Source organism: Taudactylus pleione, unplaced genomic scaffold (genome assembly GCF_031769625.1).
Source record: "Taudactylus pleione unplaced genomic scaffold, aTauple2 ptg000373l, whole genome shotgun sequence".
NCBI lineage: Eukaryota > Metazoa > Chordata > Amphibia > Anura > Myobatrachidae > Taudactylus > Taudactylus pleione.
In genome coordinates, this window is record NW_028284774.1 from 3856556 (window position 1) to 3882500 (window position 25945).

The following is a 25945-nucleotide window of genomic DNA, read 5'->3' on the forward strand; positions in this document are numbered from 1 at the left end:
GGCCGTCTCCATCGGCTCCGTCGTGCGCACTTGGGCAACATCGACCCGCTTGCGAGCGCTCAGCGCTCGTGAGCGGGTCTGAATCAGGCCCACAGTCATTTTGTGTATGCTGAAACAATGTTCATGAGAAGGATTCCTATTCAGTTGGAATCAATGACACATTCATGACTTGTTTTTTTTTTTCGTTCTTGTGAATGTCACACTATTATAACTGAACATTCTACATGAGCCTGTAGGTGTCATTGTTGCTATTGCAGATAGCAGGTCTACTCAACAACAAATCACTTTGTATAGAACACCTGCTTATTCCATGTAGTCATAGCAGTGCACTTTACTTGAAACCTTAATTTCAGTTTTATTATGTAACTGTAATTTTTTTTTTTTTTTAATACTTTATTTTGTACAGTCCATAAACATTAGTCGTGTCACATACAGCGGGACATCAAATATCTCAGCGGGATCGAGTCCAAAATGGAAACGGGAAATAAAAATAACCTTAATAAAAGGTAGCATCAGACACAAATATGTGACCAAATTATTAATGCAAATAAAAACTTAGAAAACAACAATCGTAACGCAGACTGTTATGAGGAGAATTAATGCAGGGAGAGAGAGGGGGAAAGAATGGAGGATGACAACAGCGAAAGATTGAATGAGAAGTTACAGCCCAATCTGCAGGGGTAGTGTTGGAAGGAGTAGTTTCAGATGAGGGAGGCAGCACATACCAACCATGGGTCCCCGCAGGAAGTCTATGTTCGGCAGAGAGCCAAGGAGCCTATACCGAGTAAAAATATGGCCCCTATCATGAAGATAATAAGTTATTTCCTCCATAGCAGCCACATGCCAAATCTGGCATTTAAGTGCAGAAAGAGATGATGGAGGAATAGTTTTCCAGCTGAGGGCTACCAGGGATTTAGCCACCAACAGGATATGCATAAGTAGTTTCTTCGAAAATGTATCAAGGTTTGGGGCTGGGTAACACAACAAAAATACCCAGGGGTCCTTTGTTACAAGGGATTCCAAAAGGAAGTTCAAAAGACCATGGATTGAATCCCAGAAGGGGATAATATTTGGGCATGTCCACCAGTTATGTAGCATAATGCCCCTGTGGCCGCAACCCCCTGCCAACAGTCAGGTGACGAGGAGGTGAACATTTTGTGGAGTCTCACAGGGGTGTAGTACCATCGATAATACATTTTATGTGAGATTTATTTAATTTTATTAGAGATGGAGCATTTAGCAATCCCTTGTCTCACTTCCTCCCATGTGTCCTCATCCGGATGGGACCCAAGATCTTTCTCCCATTCAGCCTCATGAAGTCTTGGGGAGGGGAGGGCTATATCAAGGAAAATGGAATAAAGTAGGGTGATCAGGCCTTTAGTTAGAAGACGATATTTGCAGAGTCATTCAAAGGGTGTAAGGTCCCTAAGTACCTATGTAGGGGGCAAGGAGCGCAAAAAAAGACTGATTTCGAAAAATTCTAAGGGGCTTAGTACTTGAGACGGGCATTCTTGTTGAAGTTCCGACAAGGGCAACCATTGGCCCTGTCTGGAAAAATCTACAGGGAATTTAAGCCCAAACCTTAGACCACGAATACGCTCTATTGTTGGAGGACCCAGTTGGGAACATGGGATTGAACCAAATAGGAGTCAAGGGGGAAATTGGGGAGGTGTAATAGCCATTTCTTCTACAGGGTCCATAGGCTCCACAGGGAGACAATGGGGGTGTAAGTGGTACTTGGAGGACCGTACACCAACAGCAAAGCTTATTTCTATCCCAGGATGCTCTGGTCCTTCCCCCTATACCCCGCCCACAGCCTCAAGGCAACTCTGTTTCGTTGGTGTCCGGCAAGAGCTGGATCACCATTCGAACAGTGGGGCTGTTATAGTAGCCGATCCAACGGACTGGCACGATATAGCTGCTATATCATACCATGTATGGGCATGATATCATCCCGTGCCTGCTCCCGTGGGGTCGTACATCGCATCCCCAGATCTTTTGGAAAATTCACTCGAGTTGGGGATGCGATGTATGACCTCATGTTGCACTATGCGGGTGAGGGAGGGAAGTGCCGGCATATTGGGTGGTTGGCCACCACTTCGCTCCGTGTGTGGGGACCGCCCGATATGTCGGGCATCGGATCAGCCGTCGTCATACATGGTGCATATCGCACCGTGAATGGGCCGCTTTATATTCATTTCTTGGTTGTGCTCAATGCATAATAATTCCAAACTAAAAACTAATTCCACTTTTCCTTCTTTACAGTCTTCCAGCTATATTGGCATCACTTCAAATACCCTATAGTGATGTATCCAAAGAAATAGACAATCTGGTTAAAACATTTAGGTGAGTGTACTCCTTTCTCTTTTTTTTTTTTTTTGTTTAGCAACTAAATATGCTTTTAAAGGAGATATTTAGCTACTGTTTTTCCTTTTGCCAGCATTGGCCACCTCCTGGGTAATGTATGTATGAGTGTCCTTTCTGATTTACTGCCAGCACCTTACAGTTTTTCAGGTGCCAATGCCCCTGCATTCACATTAACTTGGCTCTAGTTCTCTAGTTTTCTTACTCTCCCCAGTGCTGATGTTCCCAGGTGGTTCCAAATTGACTATGAAGTCACAATAATGGGCTGAGGAGGTTCAGTGGGCATAACTAGCAGTGGCAGCTCCATAGTTGGGGCTGCTGCACAGTCCAAAATCAAATGGGGAACAACACCAACTGCCATCCTCACTGGTTATATCCTCACTGGCAGTTGGTGTGGCTCCCCTATTTCAATTGTGGACTGCGCTGTTTCGTGCATGTGTGAACAGCTGGCCTGGATACTAATGGTGAACACTTTCAACACTTGCTATGACTTCCTCATGTTTTTCATAGACCAAGGTGTTTCTGTGTCACATTTCACTAAATTACATCAACTACTTTAAAAGTTAGAAAAAACTTTGGGGCCAATAGTGAGTGAAACACCCTGTATATTTATAGTTCCTAAAGTATACTTTATAATAAAACCTTCTTTCACTCTATTCTCCTCCATTTGATGTTCGTAAACGAATAATAAATGTAGTAAAATGAGGTTGGAGCAGTTTCTACTTTCTTATATACTGTACATCATCACCGTATAACAGATTCTTCAGAGATCTATGTAAATGGTCTTGACCATCGCGACCATCATCAAGGATGCTCGCATAAGCTGTGGGTGGTAACCCACAGCTATGCGAGCGTCCAAGAGGCCGCTCCAATTTAAGGTAGGAGGGCCCTGATTCAGAGCGAGCGCTCTGGTCAGAGCTTCCGGCTCTGAATCAGGCCCTCAGATCCTTACGTTTACCCATTTCTCCTGCTTCCAACACATCAACTGCAAGAACGAACCGTTCACTTTCTGCCTAATATACCCCTTGAAAAGTGACATTGTAACGAGAAAATCCATTGTATTCACTTTATCTGTCAGTGGTAATATTATGGCTGATGGGTGTATATGATGTTTTCCTGATACAGGTTGAGTCTCCCATATCCAAAATGCTTGGGACCAGGGGTATTTTGGATATCAGAATATTCCGTATTTTGGAATATTTGCATAAAGTAATGAAATATCTTGGGAATGGGACCCCAATATACACACAGAATGCATTTATGTTCTATATACACCTTATACACACAGCATCAGGTAATTTTATACAATATTTTCAACAATTTTGTGCCTTAAACAAAGTTTGTGTACATACATGAAATTCATTTATGTTTCATATACACCTTAAACGCACAGCCTGAAGGTAATTTTATTCAATAGTTTTAATAATTTTGTGCTTTAAACAAAGTTTGTGTACATTGTACCATCAAAAACCAAAGATTTCTCTCTGTCATGCTAAAAATATTCTGTATTTTGGAATATTTGGATATGGGAGACTCAACATGTAGTGTCATTGCACTGATAAAAAGCTCAAATTAGCTGCTTTGTGACCATTTAATTTGTTGGCGTCTAAGCCTTTTCTTTTATTATGTTGGACAATCTTATTATTGTACTGTTGCGTATTTCTGTTGATTTAAAAAAAAAAAAAAAAAAAACTTACTATTTTATGCTTTTTTAAAAACATAGCCATTGTCACAGATAAGATAATTTCATTAGTTTTGCTCGTTTCAGAAATATCACTCATTGTATTTTGATTTTAGCATCTAGTTCATGCCTTGGTACAACATACAGCGTGGTTAGACCAGTGATACAGTTTAGCGCCTATCACTTCCTGACGATCGTGTCACGCCCTTTACATTCTTCACACATTCATAGTAACACCTTGGATTAAATGGATGTAGAATGGCGCGATTTAGCGCACACACTTCATTTCAGGAGATATCCGAGATCATGCCAGAAGTTAAAATGCTGAATCTGCCCTATTTCTACCTCTGATCACTGTAAACGTAGTTATCTAAAATATATTGGGGGGTTTTAGTCATATTTCAATGTGATTAGAACTTAATTGTTCAGTTAGTAGTCCTTTTATATTCAGTGTGTGGGTGAACAGATTTGAATTTATTAATCCTTTTGTCAAACCTAACTTTGCAATAGTTTAAATCTGGCTATAGGTGAAACATTTATTTTTCTTTTGCCTCACATTCGAGAGAACCAAGTGATTTGAACAGTAAAAGGCTACTGTGATGATATGGGTGACCTTTACCTCTTCGTGTGTTGGAGACTGAGAGAAATGACAGACTGTTGTCACTGAGTCTGGTGGTTGAGGAGACTGAAGAGGAGCAGGCTGGTGAGCTACAGAGCCGCAATTTTTACCCTCCACTGAGTCCCTCGGAAACACTTCCAGTTCATCCTGTATGCTGCAGTGTTTTAGTCTGTCGTGCAGATGAGAAAAAAGCTCTAAAGAGATCTCCGAAGACCTTTCAGTACAGTTATAGTTCATTCACAGCAAAATCCCAGTGAGCCTGTAGGCTTTTGTTTGCAAAACTGAGATGTCACATTATCCCCAGGAGAGTGTCTGTCTGTCAGGCCATGGAGTAAGCTAAAAGGTAAATTATTTGCTTCAGTTGGGTTATCTAATATAGAAGGAAATGTATCAAAGCTTCTAAAGAGTCACGTGGGGATGTTGCACTTGGCAACCAATCAGGGTATACCTATAATTTTATAGTGTACTAGACAAATGCTATTTAGAATCTGATTGGTTGATATGCCCAATTTCTCCACTTGTCCTCTTTGGAAAGTTTGATCACTCTCTACCCATAGTACCTTGTTGACTAGTACATGCCAGCTCTGCAAATGTTGTGCCTGTAAAACCACTTCATAAAAGGGAGCTCATAGCATAAACCACGTGCATTTTGAGCAAACAGAACCAGGTCAAGCTGTTTGACTGGAATCTATATAAATTCCAGAATTAATATAAGTGGTCAGTTTGCAGCCAGCATAATCATAAACCGTGCTATACAGACTGAGGTGGTTTCATTAAAACAGGGAGACTCGCCGGGCAAGTCTGGCAGTTACCATTAGAACAGCAGTAATGCGAATTCCGCCTGGCATAGTGGAAACTAGCCCCAGCCTAGCCAGCACATTTTGTAGCCTCACACCACTGCTAAGTTGGGTTGTGCCTAACACATTATTCTGAGTACACTTTACCTCTATGAAGCATGGTGATATTTACGTAATGATGTGGGATACTTCCAATGGCGTATTGTACATACATTACAGTGAGCATCTCAGTCACCACCATAGGGTACATTGAGCATCCTGGTCACCTCCATTTGCAGTACAGACAGAATTGCTGTGACCATACAGAATAAAGCACATACCCAGCTGTTAATGAATGCATAGTACACATCCCATAAGGAAGAAGGCAACCTGTGGCTGCATGCTGGGACTTGTCTTTCTTCAGCAGCTACAAGTTGTCTAAGGCTAGTAAACAAGTATGCACATGGTTTAGACCACGTTTTGCTGAACTCCCTGCCAGGTCTGTGCCTTACCAGTAGAGACTTACCTGGCGAAATTAAAGGTGTGAGGCAGTACATTGATACGTGCTGCTTCCTTGTGACGCAGAGCATTGTGCATAGGATCTCCATTGTTCTGGATGGGATACAGGGACTGCCAAGGTAGCCCGCTTTGTGCCGATCCTGTTAACTGGCAATCTTGCACTGCACCACACCACTCTTCGGAACCAACCCTCGCAACATCCATATGTGCAAAGCTGGTAGAGAAATGTGCTTCTTTGGGTGCGGTGTAAAAAGTTGACGTACAGAATGGACAGAATGTTGACATGTTGTCATTCACAATGTCGACACTAATATAATGTTGACATTGCCAGAATGTCGACATTCGGCATAGCAAAAATACATTTTTACAATAACTTGTCAACTAGCACTTACCTTAAATTTAGCTGTTAACATTCACTATGTCGACATTGTGAATGTTGATATTATGTTGACATGCTGAAGGTATGCCGCGTCTTCACAATTGTGCGGAATCTGGTGTGGAGTTTACGTTAAATAAGTGGTAAGACTTCTCAAATAAATCCATTTTGATCCTGTAATGTAAGAAAATTAAAATGTGAAAATAATGAACAGGGCTGAATACTATTTGGAGCACATGTATATATGTACATATGGAAGGTTTTATGCAGGACTAGCTGTTGTCCACGCCGCTGCCTAGGGGAAGCGGGGGGGGGTTGCTCTTTTTCCCCCTCTATGACTCCTCCACTCCCCCCTCTTTCTCCTCTCCCCCTGCTTGCTCCACCTCTTTCTTCCCCTTAGCATCCCTCCCTTTTGTTGTGTATTTCTTTTTATCTTTCTGACGATCTTTCTCCTCTTTCTCTTTTTTTTTAACTTTTTTGTCCCGCTGCTCTCATGTCTCCTCCTTCTATTCATCCTTCCTCTGTCTTGCTTATTTTCCCCCCTCTGTGCCTGCGTCTGTTTCTCTCCTGTCTTACTGTTCTCATCTCTTCCCCCTCTCTATTTTAGACTTCAGTAACTCTCCCTCCGCTGGCCCATCTTCAGTTCTTGTTGTTGTCACCTGACCAGATAAAGGGGTAAATGTAATAGGGTCCGAACATTGTGTGCGAGACAAGCTCTGACCATCTTGCACATTTAAAGGCCCGAGTTTGTCCCACAACTCATTAAATGTAATAGCCTGCATACTTGTGAGTTTGAGGTTATTGCATTGTGCAAGTCCGTGTGAAATTTCAGAAACATGCACAGATCCGTGAGATCCGTGCATGCTTCTGTGTTTAAAAAAAAAAATAGTAAAATGTAAAAAACAATGTATGGTTCCCCCCGAAAAGAACAACCAGCATCAGGCTTTTCTGAGCTGGTCCTGGTTGTAAAAATACAGGGGAAAAGTAACGTAGGGTTCCACTGTATTTTTATCAACTTTTCACAGAGCTCATTAAGCCAGTACTGGTTATGGAAATACAGGGGACAAAATGAGTAGGGTTCCCCTATATTTTCCATAACCAGCACCAGACTCTTTCTAGAAGGAGTCCAATGCCACAGCCGGGGTACCATTTCACTCGGTCACCCAGCCACTGCATTCTCACCTGACCGCTAGTCAGCCCAGGGGGAGGTGGGGACTCCCCCAATAAAAGGATTCACTCTCTCCAGGGCAACCCACCCCTGGGCTGATAGCCCGCGGCTATCCCCAGCACCACTGGGTGGTAGGTGCCGGGATTGTGTAAGAGATTCAACAATAATATCTTTTACAGTAGAAATAGCGGACCCAGCAAGCCTCCTCCACATGCTGATACTTGTAGAACCATAAGTACCAGTATACGGGGCATTAAGGGCCTGCTGGTACCTCCTAGTTCACCTGCAAAATAAATATCAAAATAAACACAGGACAGACACCACCGTGAAAGTACAAGTTTGTTACACACACATTCACACTTGCACATACTCGCCTATAACCCCTCTAGCCATTCATGTCCTCTTCTCTATGTAGCATCCATGACACCTGTAAAAACAAAAATAAAAAAAATCCATACTCTCCTACCCCTTGGTTCCAGTCCTCTACTGTTCATGTAGGCATCCACGTCTTCAAAAAAAAAACAAAATGCCATTACTCGAGTCCACGGACGGTACCTCGCAAATGAGAACCGCGGCATATTCCATAGGAATGCATGGGCTGAGCATTCATTGGCTGAGAGAGACAGGGCCTCCACCTCTCTCAGCCAATGAGCGGTTCCCACCATTGACTTCAATTACTTCAAAACTCGGACCCTATTACATTTTGCCCACTGTCTGTGATGTGTGCTGTGCAAGTCGCTGACTAAACCCACGCACATCTGAATGACAGAAGTAACCAAAAATATTCCAGAGGGTTTATGGAGAAAACAGAATATCCCTCTGTCTGAAAATACTCCAATTCAGTGGACAGAATATCTGTAGAATTTTCATGTTCATATTATTCTTTATCAATAAATAGCAATTGGACCGTAATTGTACTAGTAATCATTTTTATTTTGCCACAGCTTATGTAAATATGCAAGTGATAACATGTTCCAGAGTTTGTTTTGAGGTTTGCCATTGACTAGGGTTTAGATGGCGCAGGGGATATTAGGTTTTTTGCATTTATTGTTATTATTTTTTATCAGTACTCGATTATATTATATAGATTATCCTTAGCATTACCTTTTTATTCTGATCATCTATACTATTGTACTTTTTGTGATTTTCTCGCTTTCTCTTTTCTATATGTCTCCTGTGCATCCCTGTGTGCCTTTTTCCTTTGCTTTCTTTTGGTTATGGACAATGTTGTGGTGTTGTCATTGGCTGATTTTTGTCTGTTATTTTTATGAGTTGATATGTGATGAGTAAGCATGGGAAATAACAGTAAAGGTGCATACACACGTAACGATTTTTTGAACGATTTAACTATAACGACGTCGTTATCATTCAATCGTTGAAAAAATCATTCAGTTTCTGAGTTGTAACGATGAACGATTATCGTTCATGCGCGTTCCTGTTTGTAGTTCATTCTGACTGACCAACTGAACAATTTTCATTAAGGGAAGTTACAAAAATCGTTTGTAGTTCAAAAAATCATTAATTACACTTTAAAAAATCTGACGGATAATCTGACAGAAAATTGTTCATAAAATCGTTGGTAACAAAATGGTTGTGTGTGTATGCGAGTGTTGGAGACTGTAGATGTGTGTTATGCCGGAACTCTCTAGGCATCTGAAACTGATATGAGGGTATGTGAAGACCAATTATCACTGATCACATCATTTTTTTTTTAGCAGCAATTGATCTTAATGTGCAGACTAAACTCAATCACACAACACACATGGTGATTCAGTTGGGATAGAAAATGAGTAGTTTCGCACTTTAAATATTTTTTACAAACTAGAAAAAGATATGGACACCCATGGTAAGTCCAGGCAAGTGAAAGGAAATCACAAGCTGTGTAGGTTAAACAGACCAAAATTGATACGGCCAGGCGCAGTCACTCTGCTTAATGAGACAGGACGTTGGCTGAGCAGAGGAAATATAAGCTGATATTCTGCTAGAGGAAATGTAAATCCTACCTTCAATAAGCATATTTTATTGATTGAAAAGTCGTGTTGAATTGAAAAATAAACACTTCTTCCATGTGTCGTATATGTAAACCAATTTATTATTTATTCGTTTTAAAAATTTTACTTCTTTTTCTTTTGTGTTTATTGTTCATTAGTTTGTTATATCTTTAAAAAGTAAAACGAGAAATGTATGGAAAACTTGCCTGTTACCAGCAGGGATTTTACATCAGTAACCCTCCTCTGTTAAACCAGCTGAAGAAGATACTTGTGTCTGACTCCTTTGTAAATGGCATATTAATGGCAATGACCGGTGTTGGGAGCTTCCCAATCAATAAGAACATTGACTAATTGACTAGACATTAATAGACATAAATATCTGCACCTTCCACTGCTTGTGTACAAGGACATCGCCTCCCTGTGCTTCAATCAATACTTGCATAGACATACAGCGCTCTCTGTTCCATACTCTGGTTGTTGGTATGTCCCTTGATGAACTGGACCTGTCTCTTTCACTTATCCTCAATCCAGCAGACTTAACAACATTATCTGTCCACGTGATTCCTGCAGCCGTATTGCAGCACATTGTATCACTCACCACAGCACGCCTCTATTGTAAGCCTTCACTTTAGTCACACATCCTAATGATTCATTTCATGCATCCTAGATTAAAACTAGTAGAATCACTATAAAGACACTAACACATGCATTTTAATTAGTATTACCATCAAAATACAGATGTATATAATATGAAATAAAATTACAAACATTTAAACTTCTCCACTTTATCTCTCTATGGTTTGATACATCTTCCCCTTGGTGAGAGGTCAGAACTATTGTGATTTGCATATATATCAGACAGCACTGAAAGACAGGATTGTCCATTGAGTCTACACCAATTTATTTATTAGGTGGTAACAAGTTCACAACACAGAAAGGGAGTCTATAACCACTTTAATCAGACTTGAGCACTGCTATGTGTTATACGGAGACCAGTAGTGGTGCTCAGTCATTTGCTTACACCTGTTTGGTTCCAATTAGGAGTGGACTATAGGGGGAAAAGCTGCTTATCGTGCAAATAAATAGTTATTGCACAATCCTATTAGCCATAGTTTTCGCGGGTGCGAATTTTCCATAGCATTTTTCCACGTATACGTTTTCGCCACCTCCAGAGCAGGTGAAAAATTGGGGAAAATCCCTATTTCAAGGTAGAAATGTCAGGACTTGATTCAGAACCACTGGGACACCCTGCTTAATAACTAATTATCCAAAAATATTTTTTTAATTAGCTTAATTTGTCCACTAACATGTCATTTTTGAGGTCATAAAGTGCAGGAAAATGGGTTATTTGATGTAGGACAGGTATATGGGCGTGCTATATGAACGGGACAGATGTTTTTAAGATTACAGTTGGGTGTTAGACATATTTTGAAGGCTGTTTAAAAGTGTCTTTATATGACACAAATATATACTTCTAGGCATTTTATGCGCCCTCAATTTAAGTAGAGCATTTATTTTACCAAAAAAAACCCACTTGATTTCTATTATCTTTTCACTGTTTTAGAAAACTGCTTATAACATTAATTTGACACAATTTACGAACCCCAAAAACTTTTTTAGGGCCACTAATACACTCTCTATACTGTTAACGTATATCACTTTGCCTTTTTTTGGGGTACAGGCAGATTTCCTCATTTTCACCTACACTTATCGCAGGTAAAAACAAAATTAATTATTGTGCGAATGCCACAACGCGACTTTTGCGATTGGATTGTGCAAAAAGTCCAGGAGCATATATAGACCCAGTATTTCGAAATAATCGCATCATAGGTGCAAAAACTTAACAAGTTATCGCTTCATCGAGGCTACTTTACTTCCCCCCCCCATGTCAGGAATCACAAGTTACAAGAGTTAGGGCCGTATTCAATTTGGCTGCGAAAAGTTGGAATCGGTGATAAATTATCGCCGATGACGTCATTTTCGCATGTTTCAATTATCCCCATATTCAATTACAAAGACTTTTCGCTGGTGTGAAAAGTCTTAGTAAAAAACTGGGATAACATTTCACCATGTTTTACATGGCGAAAAAAAGTGCTGAATTGGGGTTTAGGGGTGCAGGCTTAAAAAAAATAGCCTGCACAGCTGGGAATGACCAATAAAAAGATCTGTATTAAAAAAAAAAAAAAAAAATCAGGACACCTCCACAAATAATGTTGAATTTTGGGGTCTTAAAAAAAAAAAAAAAAATAGGGAACACTGTTCAAAAATAGCAAAATTGATTCCAGAGGGGTTCCCTTAAATGCGGCAGGTGTTTAATTCATTGCAGGAGTAGCGGCAGGTGCATTTTTGCTGAATTTTTAAATATAATTTTAGGAACTTAAAAATATGCCTACCCCCATTTTCATGTACCCCATATTTGATAGGAATAGTTGTTTAAAAAAAAATAAAAAATCGAAGTGCTATTCTTCACCACTTCTTCATAGCAGCAAATATGCACCTGCTGCGGCTATTAGAAACACCGACTTCCTTCAGCAGGTAAAAATGGAGGTACCCATAGTGATCCCCCATCTCTAGACATCTTTAGGGGGGGTGGGCCTGGAATCTTTCCTAAAAATTCCCATTTTTTGGCGATCCTAACCTTTCCGCCGCTCCCGTTTTCGTTGGTTTCTAATTGAATACGGGGATAAAGCTCCCGATACTTTATCCCCGGAAATCCTCCGATGTGGAGCGAAAAATCCATGGTGGCCCAGCGGTGACTTACCTGCTCCGGGCGGCTGCAGTGGCTCCGGCGCGGTTTCTGGCGGTCATGTAACTGTCGCTTCCGGGTTAGACCTCCAATCCTTTTGAAGTTCAGGTAAGTATTTTTCTGCTATCCCTAACTCTTCCTCTAGTGCCTAACCCTAACACACACACACCCTGCAGCTTATCCCTAACCTCCCCCTGCAGCCTAACCCTAATGCACACACACACCACAACACACACCCCGCAGCTTAACCCTAACCTCCTCTTGCAGCCAAACCCTAACCTTCCCCTGCAGCCTAACCCTAACACACACACCCCTGCAGCATAAACCTAACCTCCCCCTGCAGCCTAATCTCAACCTGCAGCCTAAAGGCGCGTATCCACTAGACCAGTGGTCAGGGAACAAGGGTAAATTACCCCACATGGGGTAAAAATGAAATTCCTGGGGTTAATGGACGGACAGCCTGGCATGCATATGAATCATTCTATAGTATAGAATAATTCATATGCATGCACGGCTGTGCCGCAGGGAGGCTCTAAGCCGGACGCCCGCTGAGATATTATTACCAGCGGGCACCCGGCTCCTTCCCTGCAGCGTCGCTTTAGCCGGAGGCTGGAGTTCTCTTCTGAACTCCAGCTTCCGCCTCTGTCCATGCGCACTATGGGAGAGACATCATGACGTGTCTCCCATAGTTCTGAGGAGCAGCCGGGCGGAAAGGACGGCGGCGGATGCAGGAGCGGGCATTAAGGTAAGTGGGTTTTTTTTTGTACAAGCGGCACTACAGGGGCATTATATGGGGGCACTACTACAGGGGCATTATATGGGGGCACTACTATATGATTTCCTTCCTTTCAATTCAAGGGGGTAACGTCGGCGTATCTAAATATATTTTTGTGGTAAAAGGTAAAAAAGTTCCCTGACCCCTGCACTAGACAATAAATTGAACGATAATATAGTTATCGTTCATTGTCCGCAATGTCGTCCAGTGGGCATGCAGTCAACGACCATCAAAGCTTGCTCCCGCTGGTCGTTGATGACCTCTTTCATCGCCCTTACTTGTAGGGCAACCTGACGATATCGTCAGGTTCTGCATGTATGGGGATGAGGGAGGGTGATGTCACTGAACAATATCGTGAACGATATAGTTCAGTGTGGGTGCTCAATGTCATTAACGACATTGAGCCTGACACTGCAGGGCAAACACTAGACGATATCGCTCATGGAGCATACCGTCTAGTGGATACCCGCCTTAACCCTAACCTCAACATGCAGCCTAACCTTAACACACACACAACTCTGAAGCCGAACCCTAACCTCCCCCTGCAGCCTAACCTCCCCCTCCAGCCTAACCCTAATATTGACATTCTGACAATTTTGACAACATCCTGTTTTATATTGTATGTGCCTTTGTTTTATGTCTGTGCAATTTTGCTCTGTTAGCAAGTACTCCACGCTTCTAATGACTCCTGAAAATGTCAGTGTGATTTACAGTATATATACTTGTCGCAAATATCTTCAGTTCTGATAATTTCCTGAATCTTTTGCAAGAATACTTTTTAAATGTTACTAGTAACTGTCTATTATAAAGCAGCTTGCATTTAAAGTTTAGTAGTCATTTAATTAATCTGTGGCCAAGCACCTCTGTTACTCACTATTTTTTTTTTTTTATTCTGTGTTTCAGGTTTACAAATAAGAATATTACTCATACGTCTCCTGAATGGTCAATAATCGCGATTGTTATTTTATCTGTGTAAGTACCTCTTTTATATAACTAATTTAAAAGGCAATATATTAAGATCCCACTTTGTAATTTTAAATTGGAAGACTAACTATATTCAGTGGATTGCCTCCCTCCCTGTGTTCAAAGTTACAGCTACCTCTGTGTAGCTATAACAGCAGATGTAGCTTCCCCTGGTTGCCAATGGAAGCTGCCTGCATAGGGAAAGCTTCACTTGTTCCTCCCTTATGTATCTACGTATTGTTTCAAAATGACAAGTAACGTTGTGATACTAACTAGGATGGATGCCATTAACTTATTAAAATCAGAATTGTACGTTTTAGATTAAATATAACAGATTTAACCGTGCTTTTCTTATATCTTGTGTGTGTGTGTGTGTGTGTGTGTGTGTGTATATATATATATATATATATATATATATATATATATATATATATATGTATGTATATATATATATATATATATATATGTGTATATATATATATATATATATATATATATATATATACACATTTATACTGTACATACACACTACCATTCAAAAGTTTGAGTTGCAAAATGAATAGAACATCTAGTCAAGACATTGGCAGGGTTAGAAATAATGATTTTTATTTTAAATAATATTTTTGCCCTTCAAACTTTGCTTTCGTCAAAGAATGCTCCTTTTGCAGCAATTACACCATTGCAGACCTTTGGCATTCTAGCTATTAATTTGTTGAGGTAATCTGAAGAACTTTCACCCCACGCTTCCTGAAGCACCTCCCACAAGTTAGATTGGCTTGATGGGCACTTCTTGCGTACCATACGGTCAAGCTGCTCTCACAACAGCTCAGTGGGGTTGAGATCTGGTGACTGCGCTGGCCACTCCATTACAGACAGAATGCCAGCTGCCTTCTTCTTCTTTAAATAGTTCTTGCATAATTTGGAGGTGTGCTTTGGGTCATTGGGCCTCATTCAGAGGCGGTCGTTAGATGCAAGCGGTCGCTCTGAATCAGGGCGGCCGCTTGCATCCTGAACGGCTGCCTCCTTGTCGATCGTTAAGCTGTGGGTTAACACCCACAGTTCTAACAACCGACATCGGGGCTTACGACCAGACCCTAGGGTAGGGTCTGGGCACTAGTAAGCCCCAGGGAGCTTCCTGCTCTGTTCGAGCAGGAAGTTCCCCACTGACATCAGCAATGATGTCAGTGGGACCACCCCCAAACGGCAAGCGTTCTGACTGGAACGCCTCCGTTTGGTTGGGCACGCCCCCTGCCCGCCCAGCGAACGGGGCGAGCTGTCACTCAACATCGACAGCTCGCCCCGTCTGCTACGAGACCCCTAATGACGGAGCGCCCATTGTCAGCTGGGTCTCGCGCATGCGCAAGACGGAGCCGGCTCCGTCATGCGCATGTGCTGTGGGGCAACACAGCGCTCAGCTCAGCGCTCACGACCGACTCTGAATGAGCTCCATTGTCCTTTTGGAGGAGGAAATTAGCCTTCCTTATTCAAAATGCCTTTTACCTTGTACAAATCTCCCACTTTACCAGCACCAAAGCAGCCCCAGACCATCACATTACCTCCACCATGCTTGACAGATGGCGTTAGGCACTCTTCCAGCATCTTTTCACTTGTTCTGCGTCTCACAAATGTTCTTCTGTGTGATCCAAACACCTCAAACTTCGATTTGTCTGTCCATAACACTTTTTTCCAATCTTCCTCTGTCCAATGTCTGTGTTCTTTTGCCCATATTAATCTTTTCCTTTTATTGGCCAGTCTCAGATATGGCTTTTTCTTTGCCACTCTGCCTGGAAGGCCAGCATTCCGCAGTCTACTCTTCACTGTAGACGTTGACACTGGCGTTTTGTGGGTACCATTTAATAAAACTGCCAGTTGAGGACTTGTGAGGCGTCTATTTCTCAAACTAGAGACTCTAATGTACTTGTCTTCTTGCACAGTTGTGCATCGGGGCCTCCCACTTCAGTTTCTACTCTGGTTAGAGCCTGTTTGTGCTGTTCTCTGAAGGGAGTAGTACACACCGTTGTAGGAAATGTTTCTCGCATGGAATAGCCTTCATTTCTAAGAACAAGAATAGATTGTCGAGTTTCACATGAAAGTTCTCTTTTTCTAGCCATTTGGAGAGTATAATCGAACCCACAAATGTGATGCTCCAGATGCTCAACTAGCTCAAAGGAAGGCCAGTTTTATAGCTTCTCTAATGAGCAAACCCATTTCAACTGTGCTAACATAATTGCACAAGGGTTTTCTAATCATCCATTAGTCTTCTAATGCGCTTAGCAAACACAATGTACCATGGGGGGGGGGGTTAGGGGTTGGAGAAGGGTTAGGATACCTACTGACAGGTGTCTGTATCCTAACCCTGTCGGGATGCTGACATCTGGATTTTGACTGCTGGGATCCAGAGTGCCAGAATACCGTACCCAACCCATATATAGATATAGAAATACACTGATAAAACGGACCGGCACTCTTCTGTGAGTACAACTTGCTCCGCTGCCCTCAGAATGGTTAAAGGTACAAGAAAGACGAAAAACTACGGCACTCGGAGACTGGTATAGAACAAATATATTAAATGTTGTCACAAAAAGTATCCAACGTTTCGGGGCTCTGTGGCTTCTTTTGTCAAGGTGTTCACACCTTGACAAAGGAGCCACAGAGCCCCAAAATGTTGGATAGTTTTTGTGACAACATTTAATATATTTGTTCTATAACGGTCTCCGAGTGCCGTAGTTTTTTGTCTTTCTTGTAGATATATATATTAAAGTTCTCCCCAGGCTGTTTGTTGCAGGCACAATGCCCGGAAAGAAACAGCTACCACCCTGCTCCTCCTCCTGCCCCAATGCCACGACCCTTGCCCGGCACTCTCCCCCGCCCCAATGCCGCGTCCCCTGCCCGGCATCTGAGGGCTGTATCAAAAATAAATTATTTGGTGCCAGCAAGTGGGGCCTGGTTCTGGGCCTCTAAGAAGAAGAAGAGGAGAATTAATATATAAATTATTTCAAGTTGAAATCATTATAAGGTCAGAATTGAAAGCATTTTTTTCTGGGGAGAACACTGTATATCACTGCATCTATCAGTGATCAAATACTGTTCTCTGTCATTATGAATACATACATAAAAGTACTATATGTAACTTTTTATTAATTATTGAATTTTTTATATATAGATCTGTCACAATACATTTTGACCAGAGTTTCCGCTACATTTTAATTAGCACCTTCTCATATCTAGATACCACTGGATCCACATCTTGAATGAAAGTAATTTTCTCTAAATGTAACCGTGTTGCTTTTGCCTCTTATTGTGGGTTTGGTGAGTCATTTGAGCCTCTAAGGCAAGGAAGTACTTTTGAGACATTCACAGGTCAAGGAACGTTATGGGCCAACATTGTAGCATCCCTTGCATTGCACTTAATACCTTTTGATATTGCTTCAGTCTGACACATTGTTCTATATTCACTGTCCCAGGGAAGGCTGTACTAGTAGGTATTAGCGTAGGCTTCAACGAGCCCTACATCTGTGTCACTTTGTCAGATACTGCTCAAATGATTCATTAAATCAGAACACAGAAAGTAACTTTACTTGAATGCTTTGGCATCAATTTTTTATCATCTATAAGAACAAATCTTTTGTCATTTTTATTATATGCTCTTTCGGTTGAATTGGTGATTTGTGAAACAGATCTTATGAATTTTTTAGTCTTCCTTGACTTTTTTTTTTTTTCTCAAAAATAGCGAATCGCTTGATAAGGAAATTCATTTAAATCCCTTCAGTCGTTTGACCTGAAGTAGACATTCTGATAAGTATTTATTTAGTATCCAGGGCAAATGATATACAGGGATTTAGAATAATTAAGCTGCCCACACACGCTGTGATTTTAAATGGTCAAGGCAACTAAAGAGTGGAGTAGCCTGCTTTTGACATGAGGTGGAATGAACATGGGAAAATAGGCTTCCGAGGTGTCTCCCATGTGATCCTTATAACTGTATACCCTGTACTGTGCCCATTCCCTTCTCTCCCCTCATCTATATATCCTGTAGTGTACCCCCCCACACACACACACATTCTTCATTCTTGCATTAAGTCCCCATAGCAGACTGTGCTGATTAAATTGATATGTGACACTTTTATATCTGTGTGCATCTGTGCCTGTATATGAGCAACAACGGAACTTGGAATGGAAAAAGCTGCGGCCTCTACATTGTAGCACTTCATATATACAGATTCAGAGACTCAGTCACATATCAAATGAATCAGCACAGTCTGCGGGTGCGTCCTAGTCTCAGCGCGAGAGGGGCTTTTTAGGGAGACTGCAGCAAAGATGTATAAGGACACATCTGTACACGCATGTGTGTGTAAAACAAGTTGTGTGTATAATATATACGTATACTATATTTTTAGAGATATATATATATATATATATATATCTATCTTTTTTTTTTTTTAACGCAAACTCGAACATACTTGCCACATTCATTAGCATAACTAAAGCCCGCTATATGTACATATAATTTTCAGAAAGCGTTCCAAGACACAAGTAAAAGAATACACAATTATTAAGGCTAAAAAGGAAAATACATGTAGCCAAATTGCAGCTCAGTGTCTGCTGTTTTTAGTTTATACCCATGGTACAGACTAATGGAAGCTTTCAGCATTTTCCCCAAGAAATGTCTTGTTACATTCTATTTATCTGAACTGTCTGTTGCCAGTGAACTGTGGCCAGTCATTCCTCCAGTTTCAGCAGGGCAGGCAATATAGTCTCCTCTAAAAGCTTGTGAGAGCATTTCCAAATGTTCAGGGAGCAAAAGCATCAGCTCTGGGACCCGGTATTTAAACAATCAGAAAATGGCGATAATCGCTTCACAATCGTGCAACCGCTTGAAGAAAATCTGTCATGAAGAGATACTCGGGGGTGCAGTCTTAACATATATGGCAGTCAGCAGCTAACCAAAATTTCATTCTTTATATTTCTTGGTTATTTTAGTGCATTTTATTTTAGTTTTTGTACACGTTAGTTTTAGAGGTTTAGGGAGTTAAAATTAAAACACATCAAAGTTCTACATCAAAGGTGCCATTCACTGGGTCCTCCCTCCCACTCTACTATGAAGTTCAGAGGGTCGGTGGTTCAAATAGTAGTGCCCATTGGTGAGCTATGGTGAATAGGACTCTTAGCTCAGGTATGTTACTTCGAGGAAAAAGAAAATAGTTTGAGAAGAGTTCAAACAATGTGGGAGAACAGTGGCAAACCATTCTAAAATAGTGGAGGAAAACCAGTGCTAAACCACAGAACTATTCAGAGAATTCTTCTTATTTGTATTAAAAAAAAAATAATCCCTTATTAATTTTACATTCTGTCTAAAAGTCACTTTACTTGCTTTAAGTTTAGAACAAAATGTGTAGTAATAGAAATATTTGTAAATTTGTTAATATGATTTATATGTAAGACGCCACAAAGGCTGCAGTGCAGAAAAGTCAGAATTATAAATCATACACACACAAACATACACAAAAAGTATCGGAGAGGTGCATGAAGGAGGTGCAGATGTGAGATAGAGTAGAGAGGGCCCTGCTTGTGAGAGCTCACAGTCTCACAAGAGAGAGGGCAATGCTGAGACCACAGGAACTAGTTGGACAGGAGTGGGCATGGGATTGGAACTGGTAGAAAAAATGCAAATGAAGCATTATCAGGTGGAGGTAGAATAAGTGAAGAGACTGTTTTGTTTGTACGTTTTCAAGAAGTCCTTTTCAAGTTTGAAGAGTAGGGGATAGGTAATTACCAGAGAGTTAAAGAAGCAGATTGCAGTGTGTGAGAGGGATATCTTGTGACAAGGTCTGACATGTAGAAAGGAGGAAACAAGGGTCTAGATGCGTGAAGTAATGGATGACACTAAGCCAGGAGGCTTGAGGTACATGGGAGATTGTAATCAATGTGAGGGAGACTAGAGGAAAGGTTCTAACACTTTGAAGGGCAGTTTTGGACCGCTTGAGATTTTAGTAGTGTTGGGGGCATCAAGGTGCTGATGACAGGGGGCCAAGAACAGACTTGAGAAGCCCCAACAGATAGCTGGTGTTAAGGAGATGATGTCTCAGTTGTAGAGAAACTGAAGGCGTGTTCAGAAAGATAGTAGGTGAACCAGGAGGGAAAAGTTGATCAGCATTGAGGAGAAGAAGACTGCCAACTGTATTGAAATTAGCAGAGATGTCCCCCCAGCATTCCTATAAAACTCGGTCATGAATATTCTACACGTTAGTTCTATTATGTCTATCCTGGTGCATTCATTGGGTTCTCCAAATGTAGGTAGAGTTACATAGGAGTCCAGTTGGTTAACGATCTTCCTCTTCTCTCCCCTCTTTCCCCTTCCTCTTTTATGTGGTTTGGCACACCACATTTCATTCTTTTATTATTTTACGCTTTCCCTTTTCTCTCTATTTTTATTGTTCTAAAATTTAGATGAAAGCAGTGTATTCTACAAATATCTTTTTATGCGAGATTAATTTGTCTTTTTGTCATCATTTGGTATATGTTTTGGTAAAAAAAAATTCTGTTGCTGGGAGTCTCTGCGCAGGCCTTATTGTATTCTTTTTCATCTATTGAGTAGAAAATATTATAAAAAAAAAAAAGAAAATAGTAGAGTTGTCAAGGAGAATGACCAGGTAAAAATAATCATTTGACCTAACCATGAGTAGATCATTGGTCATTTTAGTGAGGGCAGTCTTAGTAGATTGCTGAGGGGTGGGGAAGACAATGAGTGGAGAGAAAGTTAGTCGGGGTTGTATACAAGCAGAAATGGTCGGTAGTTGGAGAGAGAGAGGTAGGGTTGGTAAATTGTTTCTTAAGTCTAGAAGAGATGGGTGCATATTTGAAGGTAGAGACAGGTTGAAGAGGTGATTTAGGAGCTGGAAAGCTTTGGGAAATAGGGCTTAGATAGGATGGGATGAGAATGAGGGGCCAGAGGAAAAAAAAGATTTTCAGTAACAGGAGAGAAACTACTGAGGGTGGGTAGGTGAAAATGCAGGTGGGGTAAAGTTGTTACTTAGACTAAAATGTTAATAATATAATTATCTACTATATAAAAGCGAAAATTTGTCCTTCTGTCTTTCTATACAAATCCACAGTTTACAAGCCACGATCGTGAAATTTTACATACAAGCATATTCAAACACGGCGGAGGCAACTTAAAACAATTTTAAACCAAAATCAATTACTGTTAATTTTAATTAATTTAAAAACACAATTTTTGCTGTACGCTCATTGTGGGGCCTCACGGCATATGGGTAGGGCCTCGGAGCCTGCGTTTTGTATTGTCATGTTTTGTCATGATGTTAATGTTTATTATCGAAGAGAGCTTTAGCAGGCTTTCCCAGCATTCTCAGCTCTCTGACTATACCAAATTACCCAACAACATTTACGTCTTTCTTCCAACTGTGTCAAAATGATGACTTTGCAAGGACCCTGCTGTACTGTGAGCTGCCAAAATATTACACGTGGAATCTTCTCCCAAAGTTTTTATGCGCAGAAAACAGGGAGTCGCTGTAGATGGTCATCCTGGTATCAGAGCAACAGAAGCTCTTGGCTGTGTTTACACTGTACATCCTACAAATTTTGAATGCTTCTATCTCCGAAGTTTGCTTTACACCGTTACAGGTCCTACTTCCTTCAAAGACCTTAGTACTGTTGATGTGTGGAAGTTTGTTACACTTTTCATGAGGCCTGCCTAAGGAGAGGTTGGTTGGAGGATGATGTGTAAACAAACATTCTTAAAATCCCGGGCAACGCCGGGTACTCCAGCTAGTTACCATATAATTATCATCTTTATTTATAAAACGCCATCATGTTCTGCAATGCTATAAAGTGTTATATCAAGTCACGCCTCCAAACACCGCAGCATGTCAATCATGCTGCAGCTTGGGATGGGGGGAGGCTGCGAGCGAGATTGCAGGACCCATTCTGCAAATGTGTAGAATGGGGCGTGTGCAGACCCCAAAACATTGGAGTTGTGCGCTAAACATCGGGTTAGCGTACATCTCTGAATCAGGCCTATGGTCTGTAAGTTATTTCATACAGTGCATATAACTGAGTTTGTGGTGGACACTTCAACAAATGGTGGAGATTTTGATTTAATTGTTAATCTATATAATAAAATTGACTGCTGGTAAAAATTATGTCATCATGTTGTCATGAAAGACATTTGGCCCTGAACCTCCCACCAGTTTCAGTGATGAACAGGAGAGAGCGAGCAGGTGGTGAAAAAGAGAGACCATGGGAGAGGGAGAAGAGGAGGTGGGGAAAAGAGGGAGGGGAGAGGTGGGGAGAAAGTGTCTAGTGGGGGAGAGATGGAGATAATGATGGGGGTGGAGACAGAGACATATAAATAAGTAAAAGAAAGGCAATGTCGGGCATTACAGCTAGTGCTCTATATAGACTATTCACAGTACAAAGAAAACAAATGTACATTGAAATGTGAATAATTTAGTAGAAGTCATCTCTTGGAGTACTTACTCATATAGAGGATGCATCATCCACCTTAAACCTGGTTATAGGCCAGCGACCGTTCTGGGTTTCCAGCGTGAAATCTCGAGTGAATCATAAGAGGTTGTATAAACACGATCCATTCACATTGCCAGGTACATTCTCATTCTGGGACTGTCTTTCTAATCTGTGTCTGAATGTTTAACTGTTTAATTGTACTGGCACCTGTTACATCTTTCACAAACTTTTTTTTAGATCACTCATTTAAAGAGGACTTGTCAGTGTGAATGGCAGGCTAGAAAACGGAATAGATATATCTTAAAGTGCAAACCTAAACCAGTATCCACATACGCATAAAGAGACACTCCACTCCTTATATAAATACCATAAAGTAAAGGATACACACTATGGGGCTAATTCAGAGATGTGTGCTAAATCGATGGTTAGCGCACATCTCCGATTGTGACTCCCCTGTGCCGTTGCATGACCCGTACTGCGTATGTACAGTATGGGTTTGCGATCCCGCATGCAGTCCGGCAGCAGACTGTCAGTGATTGACAGTCTACTGCCGTTTCTGAGCGGGGAGGGGGCGGCGATGGTCTCCGTTTCACAAAATGGAGGCTTGTTGTTGCCGTTGCGGGGAGAGAAGAGACCATGATGTCTGTCAGCTGACTGAGATTTCCTGGCCTCTTTTGTATATCTGCGGAGGTCGGCTACAGTGACCCCATGGTCACTCGGCCGGCCGAGGATCACGCAGATGATCCGATGCTGCATCCATGGACACAGCTCGGATCAGTAATGCATGCAGGTGGCGTGATGCCTCCTTCTGCATTACCATAATAGTGCTATCGCAGCTGCTACCATATTAGCAGCTGCGATAGCAATAACTTCTGAGGCTGAATCACCCCCTATGTCACTTAGAATTTCCAAAGGAGTTTGATATGGAGATGTATTGTTCTGTCCAAAGATACTAGATAAATACTCCACCCAATTCCAAGAATACATTAAACAGAAAATGTAAAATAAGTTGAATATAGTGTAGTATTTTATAACATTATTGCATCCACAGGTGTGCATGCAAGAAAAATAGAAATGTGCAGCTGATGTAAAAACAGTCGCCAAATCCCTTAGGGTAATATACTTACATTAGGAAACTTGAGACCCAGCATATATTAGGTCTTCCCACTCCCCCTTTTAATGTAATGAAGCCTTGTGCCTTCCAGGTTCAACATTGCAGAGATTTTTAAAGGCTTGGAATGATTTCTCCCGCATCCTGGCACCAACATACTTAAGGGGGGTTCTCCTTGTTTGAAAGAGGCGAGTCCCCTTTTTCAACTGATATGAAACTCTAGTCTAGTTGTGGGGGAATATCTCTCCCTTCCTGGCTTCAACTAATTCAGGAGCACTCTTATTTGAAAGAAGAGCATCCCCCAACTTTTATTGTCACTTAAGCTGGGTACACATTGGAGCGATGTGTACCCTGACAATATGGCGGCCGATGGGCTGACCTATTGTATCGGAGGTACACATCAGAACACATATGAAGGACAGAACGATCCCTTGTTCGTTCCTTTATTATCTTGCGCCGCATGCAATATCGTCTGGTTGTCCATGAAGATATCGCTAACAACTGCGGAAGCTTGCAGAATGGTCGTACTCACAACGATCCATTTTTACTATTCGGCCGGAAACGACATATCGGGCCATTATCACTTCAGTGTGTACCCAACTTTAATGTGTATGATTTACACCATCCTAGCACCCACACACTTGGGGAGTGTGATATGTATTACCGCCGGCCCTACGTCCCCCCCGGGAGCCATAAACCTAACGCTCCCCATCCCCCCGCAGCTGTCCGCCACGGCGCCCAGCATCACTTCGATCGGGATGCTGGGCGCCGGTCTCCTGGCGTCTGGTCAATGACAGGCGTCTACATTTATACGCCTGTCATTCAACCCTCGCCGGGATTAAGTAGTCTGGTCGGCTTTTAGACCGTCGGCTTCCAGACTACATCCCAATTTGGGTGCACACGGGTTTGAAAGATTATAGTCCCCACTTTCAAACAGTCTGTCTAGTAGTTAATCAGACAATGATTCAGAGGGCAATCACCAGACAATAACACCCACTACAGAAAGTGTTAAGAAGTACGGAGAGAGATTTTCAATGCCCAGACCTCCCACATCTTGGCATTAATAAACCTAGGGAGGCATCATATGATACGGTAGATTGTCTATTTTTCAAAATGATCTGTTGGGCTACCATATTATTCATACATAAATTTACAGGGCTTACAGTGATAAGAACACAATTGCGTAAATACATAGGACGCCACAGTGTGTCTACAGCGTCTTACAGTGATATGAACACAATGACGTAAATTCATAGGACGCCACAGTGTGTCTGCAGCGCCTTACAGTGACAACAACACAATTGCGTAAATACATAGGACGCCACAGTGTCTGCAGCGCCTTACAGTGATATGAACACAATGACGTAAATACATAGCACCCGACAGTGTGTCTGCAGCGCCTTACAGTGCTAAGAACACAATTGCGTAAATACATAGCACCCCACAGTGTGTCTGCAGCGCCTTACAGTGATAAGAACACAATGACGTAAATACATAGCACCCGACAGTGTGTCTGCAGCGCCTTACAGTGATAAGAACACAATTGCGTAAATACATAGCACCCCACAGTGTGTCTGCAGCGCCTTACAGTGATAAGAACACAATGACGTAAATACATAGCACCCGACAGTGTGTCTGCAGCGCCTTACAGTGCTAAGAACACAATTGCGTAAATACATAGCACCCCACAGTGTGTCTGCAGCGCCTTACAGTGATAAGAACACAATGACGTAAATACATAGCACCCGACAGTGTGTCTGCAGCGCCTTACAGTGATAAGAACACAATTGCGTAAATACATAGCACCCGACAGTGTGTCTGCAGCGCCTTACAGTGACAACAACACAATGACGTAAATGCATAGGACGCCACAGTGTCTGCAGCGCCTTACAGTGATAAGAACACAATTACGTAAAAACATAGCACCCGACAGTGTGTCTGCAGCGCCTTACAGTGATAAGAACACAATTGCGTAAATACATAGCACCCGACAGTGTGTCTGCAGCGCCTTACAGTGATAAGAACACAATTGCGTAAATACATAGCACCCGACAGTGTGTCTGCAGCGCCTTACAGTGATAAGAACACAATTGCGTAAATACATAGCACCCGACAGTGTGTCTGCAGCGCCTTACAGTGATAAGAACACAATTGCGTAAATACATAGCACCCGACAGTGTGTCTGCAGCGCCTTACAGTGATAAGAACACAATTGCGTAAATACATAGGACGCCACAGTGTGTCTGCAGCGCCTTACAGTGATAAGAACAACATAAATCGTGAAAACAAAGTAAAGTCCCGCACAAGAGAAAAGTACACCACAAGGTATACCTATATATATGTTTAGTAATCTTTATTGATTCTCATATTGA

The 25945-nt window shown here is 41.7% G+C and overlaps 1 protein-coding gene across 1 annotated transcript in view; it reads left to right on the top strand.

Moving 5' to 3' along the window:
- The window catches only part of RPAP2 (RNA polymerase II associated protein 2), a 93009-nt gene that overhangs the window by 38435 nt on the left and 28629 nt on the right, over nt 1-25945 (top strand). Inside the window, exons 10-11 of the mRNA XM_088444877.1 lie at nt 2266-2346; nt 13919-13987. Coding sequence (XP_088301003.1) covers nt 2266-2346; nt 13919-13987 — 150 coding nt within the window. The remainder of the gene's footprint in view (nt 1-2265; nt 2347-13918; nt 13988-25945) is intronic.